The 24,828-nt window shown below is 44.7% G+C and overlaps 2 protein-coding genes across 4 annotated transcripts in view; one reads left to right on the forward strand and one right to left on the reverse strand.

Moving 5' to 3' along the window:
* Positions 1-3,973, forward strand: part of Plpp1 (phospholipid phosphatase 1) — a 71,426-nt gene extending 67,453 nt beyond the window's left edge. For all 3 annotated transcript variants that reach the window (XM_045138933.1, XM_004664938.2, XM_045138934.1), the window contains exons 5-6: positions 2,924-3,100; positions 3,626-3,973. In XM_045138933.1, the coding sequence (XP_044994868.1) occupies positions 2,924-3,100; positions 3,626-3,757 (309 nt within the window). In that variant the 3' untranslated portion in view covers positions 3,758-3,973. The remainder of the gene's footprint in view (positions 1-2,923; positions 3,101-3,625) is intronic.
* Positions 3,929-24,828, reverse strand: part of Mtrex (Mtr4 exosome RNA helicase) — a 65,250-nt gene continuing 44,350 nt past the window's right edge. The window contains exons 20-27 of the mRNA XM_045138932.1: positions 22,800-22,910; positions 21,448-21,636; positions 18,409-18,572; positions 17,196-17,301; positions 14,491-14,547; positions 13,040-13,202; positions 5,777-5,881; positions 3,929-4,183 (exon numbers count right to left, since the gene is read on the reverse strand). Of these exons, the coding sequence (XP_044994867.1) occupies positions 4,131-4,183; positions 5,777-5,881; positions 13,040-13,202; positions 14,491-14,547; positions 17,196-17,301; positions 18,409-18,572; positions 21,448-21,636; positions 22,800-22,910 (948 nt within the window). The 3' untranslated portion in view covers positions 3,929-4,130. The remainder of the gene's footprint in view (positions 4,184-5,776; positions 5,882-13,039; positions 13,203-14,490; positions 14,548-17,195; positions 17,302-18,408; positions 18,573-21,447; positions 21,637-22,799; positions 22,911-24,828) is intronic.

The raw sequence follows: 24,828 nt of genomic DNA on the forward strand, positions 1-24,828 counted from the left end.
CAAGGACAACAAAGTACATTGTAGTCCAGAAATAACTGAAAAAAATAGAAAAACTTTCTAGTGTTCCAAGCTGACCCCTTCGCTTTAAAATGAAAGGTGAGGGAATGAACCATCTTTCTTATTGCAAGAATAAAATATGGAGCGGGGCGTGGTGGCACACGCCTTTAATCGCAGCACTTGGGAGGTAGAGGTAGGAGGATCACCATGAATTCAAGACCACTCTGAGACTACATAGGGAATTGCAGGCCAGCCTGGACTACTAGAGTGACACTGGACCTTGAAACCCGCCCCTCTCCAAAAACAGATAAAATACTGGGAAAGTAGCCCAGTGGTTTGATCCCCAGCACATTATGTGGTTGAGGCCTGGCTTAAGCCACCTAGTCAGTGACCCTGCCTCCCTTCCCTAAGAGAAAGCTAGGATAACACTATCAAGTAGGGCTTAGCCCTTCAATTGTGTCTGCGCATGGTCAGTTTCCCCAGCAGGGCGATGCTACTGAGCTGCTCTGGCCTCTCAAGTAACTGTAACTCTTCAGTGGCCTTCTGCACAGTGGTGAGGTACCGTCCGTGTGCGCGCCATCAGCATAGCACTTGGTCAAAGTGGAGTTTGCAAATGTGGGAGCTTAGCCTTTCTGAGTTCTGGCATCAAAGCATGAGCCCTGTCTCTACCTCTCTTGTGTAGTGCTGGACAGCCTCAGTTTCTCGGTGGCAATTAGGGAAAAAGATTCCTTTTAAAGGAGGTCGTGCTAAGGACTTGCCCCGTCATGGATGACTTAGGTAACTTACTGAAACCGGAAACAGCTGCCTGGTCTCGAAAGCACACGTGTGTGTTACTTCTAGTTGTCATTTCTCCTGGGGAGGAAACCTGCTGCTGCGGAACATCTGGGAACCTTAGGATGATAGCTTGACCATGGGCTTTCCTTTCCTCTGAGAGGACACGAATACTGTCAGAATGGGAATGGAGGTGACAGGGAAAAGGTGACAACTTTGGCAGGGAATTAGGTGGTTAAGGAAGCCATGTTGTTCCCTTGGTGGTGCTGAGGGTGAACCCTAAGTCTTGTGTATGCTAAGATGCTCTGTGGCGGGTCCACCGCAGCCCTAGGTGGAGGATGTTCAGAGCTCTGTATTTCTTACAACCTGACCCAGGCTTCAGGAGTGTGATCACTGCCCAGACAGAAGTCAGAGTGGGATTCGGGGCGTCAGTGTGAAACCTGAGGAACCCCTGGTGTTTACCCTTGGGTGCAGTGGAAATGGATGCCGTCACAGGAGCAGGTGCACAGGGCCATTGCAATTACCTGGTTTTACCAAGCCCAGTCTGGCTACAGAAAACACCCAAGTTATGGGCACTTGTCACCGCGGAGCAGGACAAGAGAGCCTAGCCCTCCTTCCCCCCAACAAGGTGAAATAATTTCTGGGTCCACAGTCACTGTTTCACTGATGGGGAAAACATCTACATAGGTGGATATATAAGCAAACTGTTTACTTACAAAGTATGAAGCTTACTGGATTACTGACCTATAGTGAAGGTTCTATGTGGTACTTGAGGGGAAAACTGGTCAAAGTATGACTGTACACTACCCAGAGTTAGGATTCTTTGGAAGGAAGATAGTGTTAGAGGGCTTCTAAAACCTTGGCTGGGAGATGGCTCAGCAGTTCAAGGTGCTTACTTGAAAAGCCTGTCAGCCCATGTTGAGTTCCCTAGTACACATATGGCTAGACACACAAAGTGGCACATATGTCTAGAGTTCATGTGCAGCAGAGAGGCCCTGGAACTCACACCTCTAATGATAATTTTAAAAATAATAAAGAATGGGTGTGGTGGCACATGCCTTTAATCCCAGCAATCGGGAGGCAGAGGTAGGAGGATGGCTGTGAGTTCGAGGCCACCCTGAGACTCTAGTGAATTCCAGGACAGCCTGGGCCAGAGCAAGGCCCTGCCTTGAAAAACGAAACCCCAAAATCTACTTTGCAATTTGAGTGGAGATAATAAAGTGACTCTTAAGGCTCTTTTTACTGAACTTTTCTTATGAACAAAGGGAAGGAGGAAGGGTTCAGGAGACCAAGCACTTAGGTCTAGCTAATGACTCGCACTTGATAAAATCAGACAAAACCTCTGGGGCTTTGCCAGCTGCCGAGAACTGAACACCATGCTCACAGCAGGGAATGGATTAGTGTGTTGGTTTTAAAAACAGGTAGTGTCAAGGAGCAGAAATCTAACTTGTTTCTGAAAATTGTATTTAAGTCTGGGCCATAGTGACTGGGCAGATTTTTGAACATTCAGAGGTTGATATTTTATTAACAATCTTGGACCCAAGCTGGCCTAGGGCAGTCTATATTGACATCTGCACTGTCCCACACGGCCAGAAGTGAAGTGGAACAGGCAGGCTTTTTAGTTGCTGGCAGAAATACTTAAAACACCCACGAGTTACTTCTGTATCTAAACTGAAAGCTACTCATGGCACTCGGGTCAGGGCAAGGGGCATTCTCAGGCCTAGCTAGTGGAGGGTTAGCCTTTGCTGGGTTCTCCGCTAACTGGGGCAGATTCTTGTATGTACTTAACACAGATGATCACTTAGGACAAACCTCCAGAGTAAGCTATAGTTAAGTGTATCCCAGGAGCAGGAACTCAAGAGTTGGACCACGGGAGTCGGGCATGCCCCAGAGCGCACATAAGAGCTGCTGGAACCATCCTGCCCCACAGTGTCAGGAGCAGGTGGAGTAAGGACGCAGGCAGTGAATTCTGAACATGTCAACGGGGCACTAGTGTTACTTTTGCTTAAAAGTTGTAACTTTTAGGTACTAATGAGTATAAGAATGCTTGTTTAAAGTTCTATTCCATATAAGAAAGACTTTGATAATTATTGTAAAGGCCAATCCTTTAGAAGTTTGGTGATACTCAACTGTTTTCTCCCTTTGTTTCTACTAGCTGTATCTTCAAGCAAGGATGAAGGGAGACTGGGCAAGACTCTTACGGCCCACACTGCAATTTGGTTTTGTGTCTCTCTCCATTTACGTGGGCCTTTCCCGAGTTTCTGATTATAAACACCACTGGAGTGATGTGCTGACTGGACTTGTTCAAGGAGCTGTGGTTGCAATACTGGTGGTAAGTGCACATGGTGCAGCCTACATCACATCACTTACTTGTAGACACACTTGAATAAATAAGTAGGAAAAAATATCCCCAGTGAGAAACCTGGGATGAGACAGGAATTGTCCCTAAGTTATTACAGCTATTTTAGATCAAACAGGGAACACTTGGGTAAGTGCAAGTTACAAAATTCTTAGTACTTTTACTCCTGTTTTGTTAAAGCCCATGGTTATAGGCATTTTTTTCCCAAGGTATGGTCATGCTCTAACCCAGGCTGACCTGGAATTCACCATGTAGTCTCAAGGTGGCCTTGAACTCATGGAGATCCTCCTGAGTGCTGGGATTAAAGGCATGTGCTACCAGACCCAAAATAAGTAATATTTTTGATATTTAGTGAAAAAATGATTCTTCATGTAAATGAGTTCTTTGTTCGTTTGTAGAATGAAGCTATTTACTCAAAGCAAAGTAACGCATCGGTATTACTTTCTTTAAACTGCTTCCTGAAACTTTATTTCTAAGTATATAATTTGTTCTCTACAGGCTGTCTATGTGTCAGATTTCTTCAAGGAGAGGAAATCACCCTTTACCGAGCGGAAAGAGGAGGATTCTCACACGACTCTGCATGAAACACCGACCGCAGGAAATCACTACAGGACCAATCACCAGCCGTGAAGGGCAGGAGCTGGCCTGCTTTCCGACGGCGCCAGCAGCGTCCTGCTTCCTGGGGTTCAGGCCGGATGGAGCTGCTGCTTACTTTATTTGTGTACATAGTTACATTTACCACAACAAGGGTCTAATAGCTCCCAGTTCATATAAAAAATTTCAAGTCTTCCACTAAAACAGTACCCCACCTGTATATTTTTTATTAAAAGATATTATGCTTATGTACATATGTCTGTGCTTCCTTAGGATGATGTTTTTAATTATCATACATATTAAAGTGTTGGTGTAGAGCTCTTTAAGATGAGAAAACCCCTTGAACACGCTATAAGCATTTGTAGTCCACTGTAATCAGCCAGATGATGAATAATTTTAAATTTTCAGTCTATAAATACAGGCTGGCAGCAAACACAATATCCCTCTTAATTTTCGTGATTCCTAAAAGAAAAAAAAAGAATGCTTAGACTTTTAAGAGTTCAGAGCACATTAACAACTTTAACTAAGTCAGTTAACATTGTGCTAAAATCTCAGTAAAAGGGAAATCAAGGCTGCGGGCAGGCTGGAGAGAGGAGGGCTGGGCGGTTAAACCACTTGCCTGCAAAATCAAAGGAACCATGTTCAACTCTCCACATGCCACATTAGGCCGACTCATCAAGGTGAGGCAAGAATCTGGAGTCGGATTGCAGTGGTAGACCCTGGCTTGCCAGTACTCTCTAAAAAAGACTGCTGGTCTAAAAGATACCGAGGAGGGGCTGGAGAGATGGCTTAGTCTTCACAGGCAAGCACTTAACCGCTAAGGACCTCGGTTCGAGGCTCGATTCCCCAGGACCCACATTAGCCAGATACACAGGGAGCACACGTGTCTGGGGTTGGTGTGCAGTGGCTGAAGGCCCTGGTGCGCCTATTCTCTCCCTCTTTCAAATAAATTAAAAAAAACTTTAAAAACACTGAGGAGTTCATGGTCACCTGAAGACAACCTAGAGAACATAACCTTGTGGGGTGGAGGTGTCTAAATCTATTAAGACATTTAGAAAAAGATGAGGCTGTCAGTAGATCAAAGCACATATCTTTATCCCATATCAGAAAGCAATATAAATTGATAAAGCTTTCATAAATTAGTTGACAAAGGAAAGCTTCATAGCCCTGCCTTTAGCTCGGTGTGGAAATGTAAGCCACGTTTGTAGTTAGCAGAAATCACTAGCATGGACTGGCTAGAAGCTGGAGCTGTCATTCTTTGATCTTTAGTTCAGTTCTTGGCTACGATTCAAGCAAAGATGACATTACTTACAAGTCCGCCTGGCTACCCCTGCAGCCCACCCATATCCTACCTACCTCCTTGACCTAGGCCATCCCTCCTGGTCAGGTGTCCCTACTCCATGTGCTCCTCTACAGACTTGACTCAGTACAAGAATCCATTGTAAAACTCAAGGCAAACACCATTCACGGCTGGGCTATGCATCTTTTCCTGTCGCCGGCAGCCGTACTTCTCACCGTCCCGTGCTCCAGCCACACTATACTAGCTGCTTGCTGTCAGACACCTGAGTGCAACCCCTACGCTCCTTTATCTTGTCCCACAATCCTGGTTTTCTCTTTTTTTTTTTTTTTTTCACGGTACATTCTCACTCTAGCCCAGGCTGACCTCCTGGAATTCACTATGTAGACTCAGGGTGGCCTCAAACTCAAGCGATCCTCCTACCTCTGCCTCCCTAGTGCTGGGATTAAAGGCATGCGCCACCACGCCCGGCCTCATTTTATTCTTGAAGACTTAAGGACCATCTGATATACTCTATTTCAGTTGCTAACCTATTATCCATCTCACATATGATCCAAAGAAGGCAGGTGATTTTTTTGTTTTTGGTTTATTGCTATCTCTAGTGACTAAAATACTACTTGTCACCCAGTAAGTACATAATAAATTCTTTTAAGTGTATGTATACACATACCCCCATGGAAATCTAAGAGATACCTCAAAATGTCCTCCAAAGGATTTATGTGAATTATTAGAAAAGGCTCATGAAACTGGATACTGACCTTCTGCAAACTTATTCTCCAGCTCGGTGTTTCCGATGGCCTTTGCTGCCTGACACATCTGTCGTAGTAGTTCTTCTAGACGCCTCACACAACGAATTATGCTGCCTGATAGAAAAGGAGAAAACCTCATAAAATAAGTGTCATCGGGAAGACTAGGATATTTATTAGGAGGAAGGGAGGGGAAGACAGCCAGGTTCATAGGGTATTTACTTCTCATGAAGCCAGTAAGCTGTCAGATGTAACTGGTTGTCTGCTAAGCACCCCAAGAGCTACTGAGAAGCTGTAGCTGTCACCTCTGACCCACAGCACTGGCAGACAGATTTACTGATACTTAATACGTTGGCATTTGCTCTTAGGGGCAGGCAGACCAAACTCTTTGTGAACAGAAGAGAGGACAACTGTACGGCTGGTAAGCATGACATCTTTTGGGCCTGTGAGTTGTGACGTCCACAGAGTGCACAAAGGCCTGACCAGGCACAGCGCAAAGACCCTGGGTGCGACCTATGCGGGCGTGCGCACGTCACCCGCGTTATCCTGCAGCAGTGTGGAACAAGCTCAAACACGTCACTTTAAGGATGGAAACAGTTATTCTTCTTAACCCTCAACTGTTTCCTCTGTGCTTTCTTTACGTAGTGTGTTCTCTTTACATTGCTTTGAACACATGCCTGACCAGAAAGAAGTCAGGGAAGGGGAGAATGATTTCTAGCTCAGGGTTTTGAAGGATGTTTCATAGGGAGGCGGGGCAGAAGCAGCAGGGAGAGGGGCTGGGCTCCTCAAGGCGCGCCCAGTGACCCACCTCCTCAGTTCCACAGCCTTCCCCAACACTGCCACTGCACTGGAGCCCGATGCTCAATGATGCGAGCCCAGGGAGCCCTCCATTGTAAGTAATGCCTATCTCTACATACAGACATCACTTATTTTAGCTGGAGTTCAGAAGAGCGAGTGGAGACATTGCCACAGAAACGAAGCTGAGGTGGAAACACTGGTCGTCACCAGACCATGCCGTTAAGCAGCCAGCTCTACACTCTAGGCCTTGAGAAGAGCTGGGAAGCTACATACATAATCGACGGGCACACACGTTCCCTGAAAATTCCTGATCTCATCTGACCTCCAAAGCTAAGAAGAGTCAGGTCTGGTTAGCACTAGGATGGAAGAAATACACAAACACAGACCAAGGTCAGAGGCAGAATTCAAACGTCAATCTAGACTGCTGTTTTCCAGAGGCAAGCGTTCACCTTCAGTAATTCTCTCACACATAAGAACAGATGTAACTGGGGCTTCCAAGAAGACTGCATGTATTATGTTAGTCTCAAAATGTGGTGTAGAGACAGAGTAAGAAGTCCCAGCTACTTCCTAATCTACCCTTATGGCTAGAAAGGGGGATGTGTGTGAGGGCGCAGAGGAAGATGCTCTCAAAACAGACTATTCCCTGTCTCAGGCCTCCAAGATTGAGGAAGTGGCTATTTGATATCTACCTATGTACTTTCGGTTAGTCTGGCAACTCACACTAACTGATCAAGTGTTTCAAGATTCAGGAAAACCCGGAAAATAAGTGGGTTTGCTGTTTCTTGTACTTTTATCAAAAAAAAACTGCTCTCATAGAAGACACTGCTTCCACTTATCTGCCTGTGTCACTGGTCACAGCTATTGCTGTTACCAATGAGAAAGAAGTGGTCAGTGCCTTTAAAGTATAGGCTAGTGGCTTTCTGACATGCTCCCCACCCAAGGAAAGTGGAAAAACATCTTTTGGCTTCCCTTTTCACCAATGGCTTCCCTTTCAACCGCAGGGGTCAGAGTTCATGGAACAATCTTGTGCCTTAAGATGGGAACCTTATAAAAGTTGACGATACTGTTTTGCTTTTTTGCTGGACCCTTGGCTGAGGAATTTAGCTGTAGGATGATCAGCAAGGAGAATGTTAGTGAAGGAGAATGCTCCATCAATGGCCTAGGAGAAGAGAATGAAAAGTAAATCTTACTACTATCTGAAGGATGCTATTACAGGTGCCTCAACTATTCCCAGATTGCTATTACCACTTTTGATTCAATTAGTATATTGTTTTTGAAAATTAGGCTATAAAACCTACAAAAGACAAAGCCATTCTAATTTTATGCTGTTGCCAATAAAGATAGATGTATTATAAGTGCCTCAAACTCAGTATTGCTAAATGTAAACCAGTAATTCTGTATGGTGATACTTATCTGTAATCCCAACTAGCTGGGAGGCTAAGACCAGCCTGGACTAAACAGCAGGAGTCCAGCTCAAATGGAACACCAAAAGGGGCTGTGGAGATAGCTCAGGGGAAGGATTTTCCTGTATACACATGCAAGCTCCTGGGCTACACCCCGTACCAACAAAAGCACTCTTACTTCCTTCCAAATCTTCCTCCATAACTGCCGGCCTCCCTTGCTATGCTGCCCTCAGACACGGGACTGCGGGCCCCAGGACTGCCTCAGAAGCACAAGTTTTGGAATATCAAGAAAAACTAACATGTTGGATAGATAGCCAATTAATATGCAACTAGATATATAATGTTTGTGAAAACTATACGAGAAGAAATTAGGCAGCTGCTTAAATACAAATGTACATAGCACATTTTAGAAAGAGACCAGAACAGTTGCTGGTTTTGCAGGACTCAAGTACAGTCTTTAAATCTCTCTTCCTCTGCAGGCATCAGAAAGTGAGGCGCCTTCTCTACACTGACTGCAAACGTGTCCCAGGAACACCATGACACTGTTCTACCACTCCTATAAGAATAAGCACTTTTATTCAGAATTTGTGAGTTATCAGAGGCCACACCATGAGTAAATTATTAAGGCAAAATATAGAACTAAAGCAAGAGTATATATACACCCAGGCCAGATCACGCTCATCTCACCCTTTGAAAACAATCTGTGGAAATTGTAGTTCTGACCCAGCTTCCGATTACAAAAGAACAAGTAAGAAAATGAGGTCAGCGGGCACAAGGCTGCAGCTCAAGTGGCTCTAGATGTGATCCAGTCTCATCAACACCACCACTGTGTGCGCACAAACACTAGCTGTGCCCTGGTCTGGCTGTTCCCCACGGGGATCAGTGAGAATGCCTTCTTCCCTATCTGCTAAGGTTCTCTGTAGTGCAAGCTTCCTTCACTCCCACATGGGAAAGCACCTGGCCTACTCAATTAGGACCAACTAGACTAGGTACAAAATGAAACCCTCTGGGCTGGAGAGATGGCTTAGCAGTTAATGTGCTTGCCTGAGAAGTCTCAGGACCCAGGTTCACTTTCCAGATCCCAAGCCAGGCACACAAAGGTGAGGCTAGTGGAAGGTTACACACACCCACTAGGTGGTGCAAGCTCTGGAGTTCAACTACAGTGGCTGAGGCCCTGGTCCCTCTATATAAAATCAGCCAGGTGTGGTGGCGTACACCCTTATTCCCAGCACTTGAAGACGTAGGTAGAAGGATTATCTTGAGTTCAAGAACACCTTGAAATTACATAGTGAATTCCAGGTCTTCCTGGGCTAGAGAAAGACCCTACTTGAAGAAACCTAAATGAATGAATAAATGAATTTTTTTTTAATTTTTTTTTTTTTTTTTTTAAATTTGAGAGCGACAGACACAGAAAGACAGATAGAGGGAGAGAGAGAATGGGCGCACCAGGGCTTCCAGCCACTGCAAACGAACTCCAGACGCGTGCGCCCCCTTGTGCATCTGGCTAACGTGGGACCTGGGGAACCGAGCCTCGAACCGGGGTCCTTAGGCTTCACAGGCAAGTGCTTAACCGCTAAGCCATCTCTCCAGCCCGAATAAATGAATTTTTTAAAAAATGAAAGCCTCAAACTGCACCCCAGGCACAGGCTCTGAAGTGATGCTACCTACTGGTATGTTACAGATCTTTCTTTCTGGTCCTCAAAGGAATCCAATTCTTTCTAGTCATTGTTTTTCCATTTTTTTCAAATGGGTAAAACATGCAACAAAAAATGCACCATCTCATCCATGCTGAGTATACAAGTTGGTGTACCTACCCTTCTGTATTCTCTGGCTTGCATGGCCATTCTGAAACACTGAAATATGACTCATTTGTCATAAAATTTGCCTGCATGATTGTAGGTTCTTAGTGTCACTACCTCATTCTACCACATCCCAAGAAGCCGTTTTCATCCAGAAGCCACACCCAGTTCTCTCCATAAAAGCCATGGCACCCACCAATCAGCTGCCTATTCTGAGCTGTCATGTCTCTTCAGCTTGTGCACCATAAAAGCAAGTGACTCACAACATCAACCGTGATCACACAGCAGTTTCTTCTCAGCTGAAGCACTCCCTGCTGGGGGAGGTGAGAGAAGCAGTAAGAGATGCTGAGGAGCCCACGACCAGGCCTAGCTCACACTGAGGTGGCTTTGGGGCAGAGAAGCTGCCGTGGGGCTGCACATGCTCCAGCAGTAACTCCAATCAGCTCTGTTTGCTCCAGTGAAATCACCACTTTGGTCTGTGAGCCATGCAGCTCTGGGGAAAGGCCCATTGGTGCCTCACCAGGAAGCCACCAAATCAGTGTCAGTAAAGACACACAATACTGGGTATGTGAAAATGGACTTTTTTTCCCCCCTCAAATTAGACCTATAATCCATAGTATTTTAAATATTCTCATAATAATCTCCATGAACGCATTTTATTTTTATTGATTATATTAGAGTGAGAGAAAGAACAAGAGTGTGTCAGGGCTTCCAGCTACTGCAAATAAATTCCAGAGGCACTCACTACCATGTGCATCTGGCTTACATGGGTTCTAGGAAATCAAACCTGGGTCCTTAGCTTAGCGGTTAAGGGCACCTGTCTTGAACCCCTTCTATCCAGCCCTATTTTTATTTATTTATTTATTTTTATTTTTTAAATTTTTTATTTATTTATTTGAGAATGACAGACATAGAGAGAAAGACAGATAGAGAGGGAGAGAGAGAATGGGCGCGCCAGGGCTTCCAGCCTCTGCAAACGAACTCCAGACGCGTGCGCCCCCTTGTGCATCTGGCTAACGTGGGACCTGGGGAGCCGAGCCTCGAACTGGGGTCCTTAGGCTTCATAGGCAAGCGCTTAACCGCTAAGCCATTGCTCCAGCCCCCTATTTTTATTTTTTAAAAAATTATTTATTTATTTGAAAGTGAGAGAGAGAGAGAGAGAGAGGGAGAGAATGGGTGCACCAGGGCCTCCAGCCACTGTACGCGAATTCCAGATGCGTGTGCATCTGGCTTATGTGGGTACTGGGGAATCGAGCCTCGAACCAGGGTCCTTAGGCTTCACAGGCAAGTGCTTAACCGCTAAGCCTTCTCTCCAGGCCCGCTATTTTCATTTTAAAGAAAGTTCTATATAAACAACTAAAAAAAATTGGTAGTGGTGGCACATGCCTTTAATCCCAGCACTTGGGAGGCAGAGGTAGGAGGATGGTCGTGAGTTTGAGGCCAGCCTGGGACTACATAGTGAATTCCAGGTCAGCCTGGGCTAGAGTGAGACCCTACCTCAAAAACCAAACAGAAGAAAAATCCCATTGAATGTCTGCAGGGGTGGGGTGTACGACAGTGGCAGAATGCAAGCGTGCGCGAGCAAGGCCACGCACACCATCCCCAGTCCTGCCTCCCACACACCACAAAGTCAACCTAGATAGGCCCACCTCTCCCCAGATGAATATAGTGTTTTTAAATATGGACGCCTTCCAATATTTTGCTTATTGTTTTTACTACTAAACAATGATAAACCACTTTTAGTTGTGCTATTTTTAGTGAAATCTTACAGTAAATAAATCATTGTTCTCACCAACAGAACAAAGCAAAAATATGCACACAAATAAGATTTACTACAATCTTCTGTTCATTTATGATTGTAGTGACTGGCACAGAACAGTTAGTTAACTAAGTACTTTAGAAGGAACAAAATGGACTGAAGAGATGACTTAGTGGTTAAGGCCCTTGCCTGCAAAGCTGAAGGACCCATGTTTGATTCCCCAGGAGCCACATAAAGCCAAATGCACAAGGTGGCACTGAGTCTGGAGTTTGCAGCAGCTAGAGGCCCTGGCATGCCCATTCTCTCTCTCTTTTCAGATGGCAATGACCTTGGGACGACTCAGAAGGTATCTCAGTGCTGGAAACAAGTGACTGGAGTACTGAGTAACATCTCAATCACACCTTCCAAGGCTCAGGGTCCATTGCAGAAGACGTGGAGGAAAGAATGTAAGAGCCAAAGGAAGGGTAGGACTCCTTACAACGTGCTCCCTCCAGACATAAAATGGCCTGGATATCCATGACCTCACAGTGCCTGACACTACCTACATAAGACCATCATAAGAGGAAGAAAAAATCATGACATCAAAATAAAAGAGAGACTGATTGAGATGGGGAGGGGATATGATGGAGAATGGAGTTTCAAAGGGGAAAGTGGGGGGAGGGAGGGTATTACCATGGGATATTTTTTATAATCATGGAAGATGTTAATAAAAATTGAGAAAAAAATAGTACAAGCAGAATGCATGCAATTCAATATTTTATAAAGGTTTTTACAGGAATTTGACCTACATAGGCAAAAGAGCCCCCCCCCCCACTTCTTTTTTGTTCTTTTGAGGTACGGTCTCACTCTAACTGAGGCTGAACTGGAACTCACTCTGTAGTCCAAGGCCCGCTTCAAACTCATAGTAATCCTCCTACCTATGCTTCCTGAGTGCTGGAATTAAAGATGTGTGTGCCACCACTCCTGGCTTTAAGAGTCTTGTTTTATTTGAAAGTCTTAATTTTTGGGGGAGGTAGGGTCTCACTCTAGCCCAGGCTGACCTGGAACTCACTGTGTAGTCTCAGGGTGAACTCATGGTGACCCTCCTACCTCTACCTCCCAAGTGCTGGGATTAAAGATGGGAGCTACCATGCCCGGCTGAAATATTGTATTTTTGCTTATTTAAAATGACCTAAGTCCTCCTTCACTCTCTCCTAAGAGCAGGTAATCAAACCCAGAAGCCTGACAAGATAGGCCAGTAGTACACTACCATTAGCCTCAGTATAGCTCTTTTGTGATTATTATTTACTGAAGAGAGATTTGAGAGGCGAGGGAGGGGAGAATGGGCACACTGGGGCCTCCAGCCACTGCAGACGAACTGCAGACGCGTGTGCTACTTTGTGCGTCTGGGTCCTGGGGAAGTGAAGCTGGGTCCTTTGACTTTGCAGGCAAATGCCTTAACCAGTAAGAATTTTTTTGATTAAGTACATTTCTTATGAGAGAAAAAAATATTTATGTATGTAAAATATACACATACCTTCAAAAACATCTGTCATCTTACAGATGTGGGCAAACGTAGCTCCAGTTGCCCAAGTATACACTACATCCATTAAGTGAGGTTTGAATGAGCTCAGGTAAGTTTCTTCATCAATTTCCAGTTTTGCTTCTGCTGAGACTTTTGCAATTCTTTTAGCACATTCCTTTAAATGATGAAAGATACAGTTCAAGTTCTTACTCATGAGCCCCAATACCACATTTCTCTTCAGGTTTCCAAGCCTGTATTCACAGTATGTTTAAAATCTACAATTCTACAAAGTTATGAACTTTCATCAAAATTATTCAACATATTACATTTTAAGGCACAAGGAACTAGTAAAGCACAGCAAGGACAAAAATGAAAGGCAGTGTGCTGCGTCCTTTCATTGTAACTTGAGTATGTTCGACTGGCCAGGCCCTCGGTCTTGGCCGGTTTCCCAAGAACATTTTAGACTTAGCAGTCACTCAGAATTCCGGCTTGAAACTACGCTCCTTCTGAGAGTTGGAGTTAAAGACTTAAGCAAATCCTTAAAGTGGTATGTCAATAAAACAATAATAATTAAAATAGAAGGGAGGGAATTACCATGGGATATTTTTTATAATCATGGAAAATGTGAATAAAAATTAAAAAATAAAAAAATAAAATAAAATACATTTGACACAGAAGAGTACAAATCATACAGCAAAATAACAAAAATAGAGCTGGGCGTGGTGGTGCAAACCTTTGATCCTAGCACTTGGAAGGCAGAGGTAGGAGGATCACCATGAGTTCAAGGCCACCCTGAGACTAGGTAGTGAATTCCAGGTCAGCCTGGGCTAAAGTGATACCTTAACCCTACAAAACTAAAAAACAAACAAATAATAATAAGATAAAATAAAAAGATCGTACCTTGAAAAACAAACAAAAAGAAATAAAATAATAAAAATCTTGGCATTCTCTTTTATTTTTTAGTAGCATTAAAAGATGTGAAATGTTCCACTGCAAGGTCCTTTTGAAGAATTCGTTTTGTTCCTAACCCTCAGTTAATCTATCCCTGATCACCCTAAGCAAATAAAGACTATTATCTATCTGCATGAGACTGTGGTTCTGATGCCCTACACATAAGTAACTTAAATAATACAGATAGATAAAATAGATGAAAAAGTTTTGTTTAAACTAGAATAGGAGAATGTGTAAAAGATTAATGATATACACAATGAATTGTCAGTGTAGCTTAGCTTATCCATATTACTCAGTTTAAAATAGCACTTACAGATTTCAATTATTCATCACAACAATGAGGGAGCATGTTTAATTACTTAACTGAGCAACCAGGAAAGGCTGTAATACCATTAAGTAACAGGACTAACACCCAGTGGGGTTAACCCCAGCTCTGGCTGCCCGCAGGCTGATACAGTGCTGTGACTGACCCCGGGGCTGGGGACAAGGGATCTTCATCAGCACCAGCTTACCTGCATTTGACGAAGTGGTCCCGCCAACTGCTCTGTTAATTTGGGCATCTCACTAGACTAGATCCAGAAGAGGAAAATAAAAGACACAAAAACCCAAAATACAGGTGAGCTACTTGCTTGTTAAAATGTAGCAGTGCTATTATAATTTCTATTAATGTCACTCAATAAGATTTTGGATATGAGCATTTTGAGTTTCTAATGTACTTATTCACATGACCAAGAGCACAACACCTTACATCCTCAGCTCCTACACATCAAGGGAGATGCTACACTACTGACGTTGCAATTTGCGCCAAGCAGCCAGTGTTTGGAGCTGAGGAAGCAAGCAAATACTACAACCACACAGAAGTGAATTTTTGTTGACATAACTGACTTAGTCAGAATTTAATTATGAAAACCATGTTAGCATCTAGTAAGCTTGCAATCTGTACAATCTGAAATGCAGGCTGAGGAACATTAAGAATAAAGACCACTGGGGCTATAAAGATGGTTCAGTTGACAAAGTAATTGGCATGCACGCACGAGGACCTAAGCTGAAATCCTGGTGCCCAGGTTAAAAGGCCACAAGGGCCAGGTCTAGTGGTGCACAGCTTTAATCCCAGCACTCGGGAGGCAGAGGTAGGAGGATCGCCATGAGTTCCAGGCCACCCTGAAACTCCATAGTGAATTCCAGGTCAACCTGGGCTAGAGTGAAAGCCTACCTCGAAAAACAAACAAGAAAAAAAAAATTGGCCACAAGAGGGGGCCTGGAGAGATGGCTTAGCTGTTAAGCGCTTGCCTGTGAAGCCTAAGGATCCCAGTATGAGGCTGGATTCCCCAGGACCCACGTTAGCCAGATGCACAAGGGGGTGAATGAGTTCACTGGCTGGAGGCCCTGGCATGCGCATTCTCTCTCTCTCTCTGCCTCTTTTTGTCTGTTGCTCTCAAATAAATAAATAAAAATAAACTAAAAAAATTTAAAAAAGAGAAAAAGGCCACGAGGGGCTGGAGAGAGGGCTTAGCAGTTGAGCACTTGCCTGTGAAGCGTAAGGACTCCAATTCGAGGCTCAGTTTCCCAGAACCCACGTTAGCCCGATGCACAAGGGGGCACACGCATCTGGAGTTCCTTTGCAGGGGCTGGGGTCCTGGTGCACCCATTCTCTCTCTCTCTCAAAGAAATTTAAAAAAGGGGGGGGCGCTGGAGGGATGACTTAGCAGTTAAGGCATTTGCCTGCAAAGCCAAAGGACCTAGGTTCAAGTGCCCAGGACCCATGCCAGATGCACAAGGGGGTGCATGCATATGGATTTCCTTTGCAGTGGCTGGAGGTCCTGGCACACCCATTCTCTCACTCTCTCCCCCCTCTTTCTCTGTCAAATAAAAAAATAAAGGCCATGAGGGCTGGCATGCACCTGTCATCCAAGCCCTGGGGGACTAGCTAGGTGAGCCACAGTCCAGTGAGAGACAAACTGAACAGTGTTTCTGAGTACAACACCGAAGTTCCCTGGCCTCCACATCCCCACTCATCCAACCATTCCTGTGCATCTATACAACACAACACATGCATGCACACACACACTTACATGCATAATCAATTTTTCAAATGCCTTAAATGTTGGGGTTACAAGAGTATACCGCCATGCCCCATGTTGTTAATCTTATTTTCAGTTAGTTTTTTTTTTTTTTTTTTTACACAAAAGAACATTTTATAGAAAACTAGAGAAATTACATTTACTAAGAAGAGTATTCCCTGAGAACAAATGATAAAATGCAAAAGGGACAAAATACACTCCTATAAGCGCACAGTGCAGAACCTCCTTCAAGAGCGGAGGGCCTGGTTCAAGCGGAGCAGCGCAGCATCCCACAAGCACGCAGGCTGCTGGGCGGGGCGAGTCTTCCCTGCTCTCCTGCTCTCTGCCACCGGCTCTTCCCTGCTATGATGGGCTGGCTGTGTGCCCTCAAGCTGAAACAAACCTTCACTTAAGTTGCTTCTGGGCAGATATTCTGCCATAGCAATAAGCCAATTAATTAACACAGCAAACCAGAAAAACCTAGGATCACCAGGAAAAAAAGAAAAAAAAAAAATCAAACAGGAGCAATCAGTGTTGTTATTCCTGATTACTCACAGGGTTTTACTACGTAGCCATGGTTGGACCGGAAGTTACAGCGAACCTCTTACTTTGCCTACAAGATGCTGGGATTGGAGATGCGACCTACCATGCCTACCTTACTTAAATCGTTTTCTTCTAGGACTATCTAATTAGACCAGATCTTCACATAATAAACTGGGTTATAAGTTAAAAACTTGGAATCTGATTAATAATGACTGCTAACAAATCTTACTTTAATCTCCTTTTTGATAATATGTGTTTTCCAATTCTCTATTATACTTGTAATATTGCCTTGCTTTCTAATTAACAGTACCAATAAGACATAAAACCAGTCCAGCAGGGCGTGGTGGCACATGCCTTTAATCCCAGCACTTGGGAGGCAGAGGTAGGAGGATCACCATGAGTTTGAGGCCACGCTGAGACTCCATAGTGAAATCCAGGTCAGCCTAGGCTAGAACAAGACCCTACCTCGAAAAACAAAAACAAGCAAACAAACAAACCCAACCAAAAAACAACAACAAAAAAACCAGTCCATAATGGAGAAATACCCATTACACTAGCTAATCAAAATTACATTATGTGTGAATAAATAAAGCACACCAAATGTATTAACTCACATTCTCTTGAAACACAAAGCAGCTTAATAATGCCGTTGCTTGTTCTGCAGAAAGGTCATTGAAAAGGCCATTAAACATCATCTCAGTGAGAAGGAGCTCATCAGCACTATGTCACAAAAAGGAAAATCAATTTCACATGTCATAATGTAAGACATTCATATCTTTTTAAATTGTATTTTCTTTGTGTAGCAGTTAGCCAAAAATAAATAAGTAAAATAAATCACTAAAACTTTGCTCCCCCCCCCCCCGCCACCTGCACGTGAGCAATGGTTACTAGATTGAGTGGCAAGGTCTGAACATGCTCACAAGTTTAAAAAGTGTAAATAATTACTTACATAGTCAGATAATCATTCATCAATGCACAAGTGTGTGATGTGAGAGCTGCACAGCGGCTGAGGAGAGGAATGGAAGGAGAAGGCAAAGGCTGGGGCTCATGTGATGTGGGGGCTGCACAGCGGCTGAGGAGAGGAATGGAAGGAGAAGGCAAAGGCTGGGGCTCATGTGATGTGGGGGCTGCACAGTGGCTGAGGAGAGGAATGGAAGGAGAAGGCAAAGGCTGGGGCTCATGTGATGTGGGGGCTGCACAGTGGCTGAGGAGAGGAATGGAAGGAGAAGGCAAAGGCTGGGGCTCATGTGATGTGGGGGCTGCACAGCGGCTGAGGAGAGGAATGGAAGGAGAAGGCAAAGGCTGGGGCTCATGTGATGTGGGGGCTGCACAGCGGCTGAGGAGAGGAATGGAAGGAGAAGGCAAAGGCTGGGGCTCATGTGAGGTGGGGGCTGCACAGTGGCTGAGGAGAGGAATGGAAGGAGAAGGCAAAGGCTGGGGCTCATGTGAGGTGGGGGCTGCACAGCGGCTGAGGAGAGGAATGGAAGGAGAAGGCAAAGGCTGGGGCTCATGTGATGTGGGGGCTGCACAGTGGCTGAGGAGAGGAATGGAAGGAGAAGGCAAAGGCTGGGGCTCATGTGAGGTGGGGGCTGCACAGTGGCTGAGGAGAGGAATGGAAGGAGAAGGCAAAGGCTGGGGCTCATGTGATGTGGGGGCTGCACAGTGGCTGAGGAGAGGAATGGAAGGAGAAGGCAAAGGCTGGGGCTCATGTTAATTACTGAGGTCCAGCAGTCTCTTCTAATCCCTCAGTTTCATGGTCCAAGGTGTATTTAAAATGAAAGATACTTTGCAATGTTTATATTTAAGGTGAGCTTTCCCAAACTGTACCTGCTTATCTCACATGCTACTCGCCCTTTCATCTCTATGACGTCCGAGGAGGTGGCGAAGCCCAGCCTTCTCAAAACGCGCTTGCGGCATTTGAGCTCGTCCATCTGGAGGACGGTCCTCGCTTTCTTCAGCTCTCGCTTTGCAGACTTGATGTCAACAGCAATCTTCAGCCAGAAAAGTAAAGACGCACAACAATAAACCAAACAATGTAAAGTGGAATCGTTCATGGAAAGAATAGAAAACATCCCAGGCCACATTTCTCATAAAACTTCAAGATTGCTGAGAGTGGGTTGGTTCAGGATGCTATTCCACGACAAGGAGGCTGTATCTGAAAAGCTATCAGGCACTAGCTAAGGTAAGTACTGAAAAATACAAAATGGTCATGTGGAATATGTGAGGCAGAGTAGGGCGATATGGGAATTTTATTAAGCTTAAGAGCTGGGGAAAACACGGTCCTTCCTCAGTGAGGGCGGGTAAGAAAGAAGCGCCAAGAGTGGTGTGAGAGGGCTGGCAGTGGCCACGTGGTGAAGTCTCTCACGATCAGGACCAGTTCTTTGCACACAGGATTCACTGCACAATCATGCTGCTAAATCACCAATCTCACCATAACTAGCTTTTCACCACTAGGGAATCAGGCGGTTATCTTAGGAAACATGAAAGAATGACTTTTCTCCCCTTAATTACTTAGAGCCTTTATGTGATACAGACAAAGTCTTAAGATGAAAACAGACCTTTAGGTTACCCTTTAAAGTGTATGAATTTTTAAGTTCATTAATCTGTAGGTGTTACACATTTCTAAATATGACAAGAATACAGCACTACAAGAGGAAGAAGACAGTTTTATTCTGAAGTGGAGGCCTTAAATTCAGGAGGGAAAAAAAGAATCCCTGAAGAAACATTTAGGATTGAGGAGGTGAAATCCAAAACCAGACACTGTGCAGACTGCTGAGTACTAAGATCCAGCTAAGAGGAGAAACGATAAAGTGAGCAGCAGCGAGAACCGCCAAGGGCGCCGTGCAGGTCTGGACACGAAGCAAAGCTTCCCACCCAGCCAGCGGCGAGAGCAGCTCCCGCTTCTACATAAGACACTAGGATCTCTCTTCCCAAGAGTACACCTCATTCTTCAGTAGGCATCTTGATAGTGGTGACAGATATAATTTACTTATTTTCCTACCAGGGAACACTGAGGTTGTTCATTCATATGCTTTCTAATACTACAAGAACATCTTTCACACTGCCTTATTTCACAGCTCAATTCCTGTCAGTAGGAAAAAATTAAGTCAGAAGATGTAGGCACTCAAAATGCTGACAGCAGAGGGACCCTATTCTGAAGACTTCTTAGGCAGAACTAAGGGGTGTGAGATGGATCTTGCAGCCACTATGAACTCAGTCCAAAACAGCTAGAAAAGAACGCTTTACAAGTCTAAGCTTTCACTAGCCCAGAACAGTCTACCTGGGCATCTGTCTTCAAGGCAGGTCATAATGTGGCTGAAAGAGAAGACCTGACCCTAAGGGCTTAAAATCGAATCTGTGGGTCACAGAGATAAATATATTGAAGGTCCTTTCTTATAATCCCAGCACTTGAGGGAGGATGGCTAGGCCAACCAACTGCATCTGAATCACACACACACACACTAATAATAATAATTCTATACGTTTATGCCTAAAATCCTAGCAACCAGGAGGTCAAGGCAAGTAGAATGATGTAAATTTGAGGACTGGCTAGTCTACATAGTAACATGTCAGCCAGGGTTAGAACGTATGTCCTCTCAAAACTAAAAATGCAGGGCTGGAAAGATGACTGAGAGGTTAAGGCATTTGCCTGCAAACCTAAAGGACCCAGGTTCAATTCCACAGGATCCATGTAAGCCAGGTACACGAGAGCATACTTTTGGAATTTGTTTGCAGCAGCTAGAAGTCCAGGCTTGCCCACTTTCTCTCACTTTGAGGTAGGGTCTCACTCTAGCCCATGCTGACCTGGAATTCACTTTGTAGTTTCATGGTGGCCTCGAATTCATGGTGATCCTACCTCTGCCTCCCGAGTGCTGGGATTAAAGATGTGTGCCACCATGGCCCATTCTCTCTTTCTACCTCATTTCTCTCTCAAGTAAATAAAATATTTTTTAAAAATCAAGGACTGGAGAGATGGCTTAGCAGCGAAGGTACTTGCCTGCAAAGCATAAGGACCCATATTCCACTCTCCAGGTTCTACATAAGCCAGATGCACAAATGTGAGGCAAGCACGTAAGGTCACACATGTGCACGAGGTAGAGGTCGCATGTGGAGTTTGATTAACAGTGGATACAGGCCTTGGCGTAACCAATTTTTTCTCTCTTTTTGTCTCTCCTACTTTCCCTCTCTCACATAAAGGACTGTTGGGCTTGCCTCAAAAAAAAAAAAAAGAAAGAAAAAAGACATGACTATTCAACATTATTAAAAATAAATAAGTAAAAATCCAAATAACCTGGGCATGGCGGCTCATACCTTCAACCTCAGCACTCAGGAGGCAGGAGGCAGGAGGCAGGAGAATGCTGTGAGCTTGAGGCCACTCTGAGACTACAGACTGAGTTCCCCGTCAGCCTGGGCTAGAGTGAGACCCTTGAAAAACCTTGAAAAAACAAACCGAAACAAAAAACAATTGAATTCCCACTCATTAAATACTACAAGGTAGAGCAATCTTCATTGCTGGTTGAGACTGACGGGTTCCAGAGCTGACGGCTCATTTAAAAGGTAAGTAGGCGGGAGAGGTGGCTTCGCAGGCCCGTGAAGCCTAAGGACCCAGGTTCGATCCTCCAGGTCCCACGTAAGCCAACTGCACATGGTGGTGCACGTGTCTCGAGTTCATTTGCAGCGGCTGGAGGCCCTGATGTGCCCATTCTCTCCCCACCCCCCTTCGCTCTGTCTCAAATAAATACACAGACAAATAAAATGTTTAAAAGATAAGCAGACTTTCCTGCTTCAGCAGATAAAAACAGGACAAGAAAATGAAATATATCCCCAGTGAACTACAAAGAACTCTATGAAACCATTCTGCCATACCTGTGCTTTTTTTTCGCAGAGTGTGTACACAGTTTCCAAATTTGGATCATTGTGAAGTGGGTGAGAATACATGCGATGCTCAAAAGCCTCAACTTTCTGAATAACTTTTTTCAGCCCTTGATCTTGAATGCCCATATCATCAATAGGGTCTAGTAAGGGCACGCCGTCAGGAAAACGCTTCTGAACTTCCTGAAACAAAATATGTAAGATTCTTGTTTCTCTCTTACAGACAAGACTGTTAAGACTAAATTAAGTCACAGTATTTCTTTTATATTTTTTCCTGTGCCCATGAACAAAAATGATGCTACCTGTGTTTTCTCCCACTTTAACTTGAAGGCTAGTTTTCCATTGCTTTGATTTCAAAAACTTTATTTTTAGGGGTGGAAATGGGGCAGTGTGGGACAGGTCTTACTACACAACCCTGGTTGGCCTCAAATTTGCCATCCTCCTGCTTCAGCCCCCCCCCCCCGAGCTCCGGGGAGGACAGGCAGGTGTCGCCGTGCCAGTGCGAACACTCCTCTCCACTTCCATGCTGTAACTACTGCTGCGTGCTTACGCTGTAACTCAGTAATGAATCGGGCACTGCACAGTACAGTTCTGGGTATGGCACAAATTCCTGGTGAGATCACTGTAGTATTATCTAGGTGGTTGTGAAATCTTGCTGTTACATAAGTAGTCTTGTAGTTAACATCTCAAATGCAAAATGCAAATTTCAGCTTTGGGTCGATTCGAACCAGGGCACTGACCGAGCTAGAAATCTCAAGCTCTTAAGCAGCGCAGATTCCTTTGCTAACTTCTCTGTTATATGGTTAAGCAGCAAGAGTAAGAGGGAGATCTTGTGCTTGTTGGTACTGCACTGAGAGGATTCCAGTCCTGAAGGTCTTCAAAGTCTGAACGACGGACCAGCTAGCACCTGCCTGGCGATGCATGATGGCCCGGACTCCACCCTAGGGACTGCATGGACGAAAACAAAGCGAAGGGCTCTGCACCTGACCACTAGCTGTGTGCATTTACATGAACTCCCAGCTCCCTGGGAGGCCGAGGCATCCAAGACCAGTTTGGCAAATACAGTGAGGCACCATGTCAGAAAGGGGGGAGGGCAGTTAGGAGCAAAAACCACAAGCCCAGAGACTTCAGAGACAGTTAACATAAGGACTAATGCTTTGGTTTTATGAATCCACTTTTAATATTAGTTTGTTGTCAATTCAAAGAGAAGACAAACTGCCATCAGGTCTGCCATGACTATTATACGAGTTTGTACTGTATCATGTGTTCTCTGTATCTATATAAATAATAAATCTATATAAATTCATATAAAATTTATATTTAAGTTATAAAACCAATATACATACCTGTATTGACTTCAAAACACTCTGTCTGTTGTCCACAGGCCGAAGGTCTTTTGGAATATAAAGCCTAACACTGCTTATAGCAGACAAAAGATGCACCAAAACCGGGACAACCTACAACCAAATGTTACATAATACAACCATTAAAACTGCACTTTCAAACTCAGTCACTTGGACACCTGCTCATCAACAGAAGCCACACATACAGTCTATCACAGGACCTCACTGTGGAGCAGCTCCTGAGGCTCATGGCTTAGCTGAGTGTACGTTTAGTATGTAAACTCCACTGCAAATCCTAACAGTAGAGGAAAAAGTACGTGAAAGTCCATCTCAATACATAATGCAATTTGCTCTCATCACTTGATATTTTACATAAACACAGCAGCACAGCATTGCTCCTTGGTGACCTGAAGTGACTGGTTGGACAGCCCTGGGGAGAACATGTAGCCCCAGGTTAGGGTAAGGAAGAGGTGCAAATGTTTGTTTTTGTGTTAAGGCAGGAGTGTCACTCTAGCCCAGGCTAGCCTGGGACTATCTGTAGCTATGGTAATTTGAATGTATGACCCCCCTCAGACAGGTGTTTTACTCACAACTGGGTCTCCAGGCCCCTGGCTGGAGGTGTCACTGGGGGCAGATGTGACTTCCAGCCCAAGGGTCTGCAGAGCAGCCAGAGCTCTGGGAGGGTCCCTGCTGTGTGCTGCTGGCTGTGTGTGCAGCAGGTGGAGCACTAGCATTCATGTGCACACCCAGATACACACCCACCTATCAACAGCAGTGTTTCTTTCTGTGCAGATCTGTGAAATGAAGCCAGCTTCTCCCACCACTGATAGAAACCCCCAACCCAGACCTGTAAGCTTGAAAAAAATCCCTTCCTCCCCTAAACTGGGCCTGGTTTGGATGTTCACCCCGGCAACATGGAACTGACTACAACAGCAGCACCCAAGCTAGCCTTGAACTCTCAGTAATTCCACTACCTACAACTGCCTTTGGCTGGGATAAGGGCATAGGGCATCACCCAGGGCAAAAATGTCTTTTAGGGCCACGGAAACAGCTGTGAGTAAGAGCACTTGACTCCCAGCACACATAAGAATCTGGGCGTGGTCACACGTGGCCTGTACCCCAGTCCTGAGGAAGGGAGAGGCAAGAGCATCACTGGGACTTCCAGCCCAGGCTGACTGACGGTCCACAGCTGCATGCTCAGTCTTACCACAGGAGATACCCAACATGCTCACAAGGGAGCACACACACACAAAAAAACATATTTAAGTTTCCAGAGCAGGCATCTTCAAACTTTCTCCCATGCTTCCTCCAGTTAGGTGTGCCTACCGACGGAGTCAGTGCTTTTCCTCTAGGACTCAAAACAGGAGGGCTGCTGACACCTTGAGCAGCACTACCTACCTCACAGGTCCAAATCTGTGAGCACTTAGCCTTCCATAGCCGTTTTTATACTAATAAAAACTGAAAAAATGAATTCTTTTTGGATTGCTGATAATAAATCTAATCATAGTGCTTTATTCAAGAAAAAGTGGTTAATAGTTTAGTTAACACTGCCTGTGTCTGAAATCAATCTTCAGGGGCTGGGGAGATGGTTCAGTGGTTAAAAGTACTGGCTTGTAAAATCCGCTGGCCTGGGTTCAACTCAGCCACTAAAACCAGCTGGGCATTCATTTGCAACAGAAAGAGACTCTGGCATGCCCATGCCATCAGCCACACAGGCACAAACACACACACATTTAAAATTTTCTTAAGTGAATTCATTCAACGAGTTGTGTGACCTTGAACAAGGTAACTCTTCTATGTTTTAAAATTAAAAATAAATTAATTAAAATTAAAATAGGGAAGCCAGGCATGGTGGCGCACATCTTTAATCCCAGCACTTGGGAGACAGAGGTAGGAAGATCACAGTGAGTTTAAGGCCACCCTGAGACTACATGGTAAATTCTAGGTAAGCCTGGGTTAGAGCAAGACCCTACCTTGAAAACCAAAAAATAAGAGGGGGGGGATAAAATTACATTTGCCTTATTAAGCTATT

Source organism: Jaculus jaculus, chromosome 20 (assembly GCF_020740685.1).
Source record: "Jaculus jaculus isolate mJacJac1 chromosome 20, mJacJac1.mat.Y.cur, whole genome shotgun sequence".
Lineage (NCBI taxonomy): Eukaryota > Metazoa > Chordata > Mammalia > Rodentia > Dipodidae > Jaculus > Jaculus jaculus.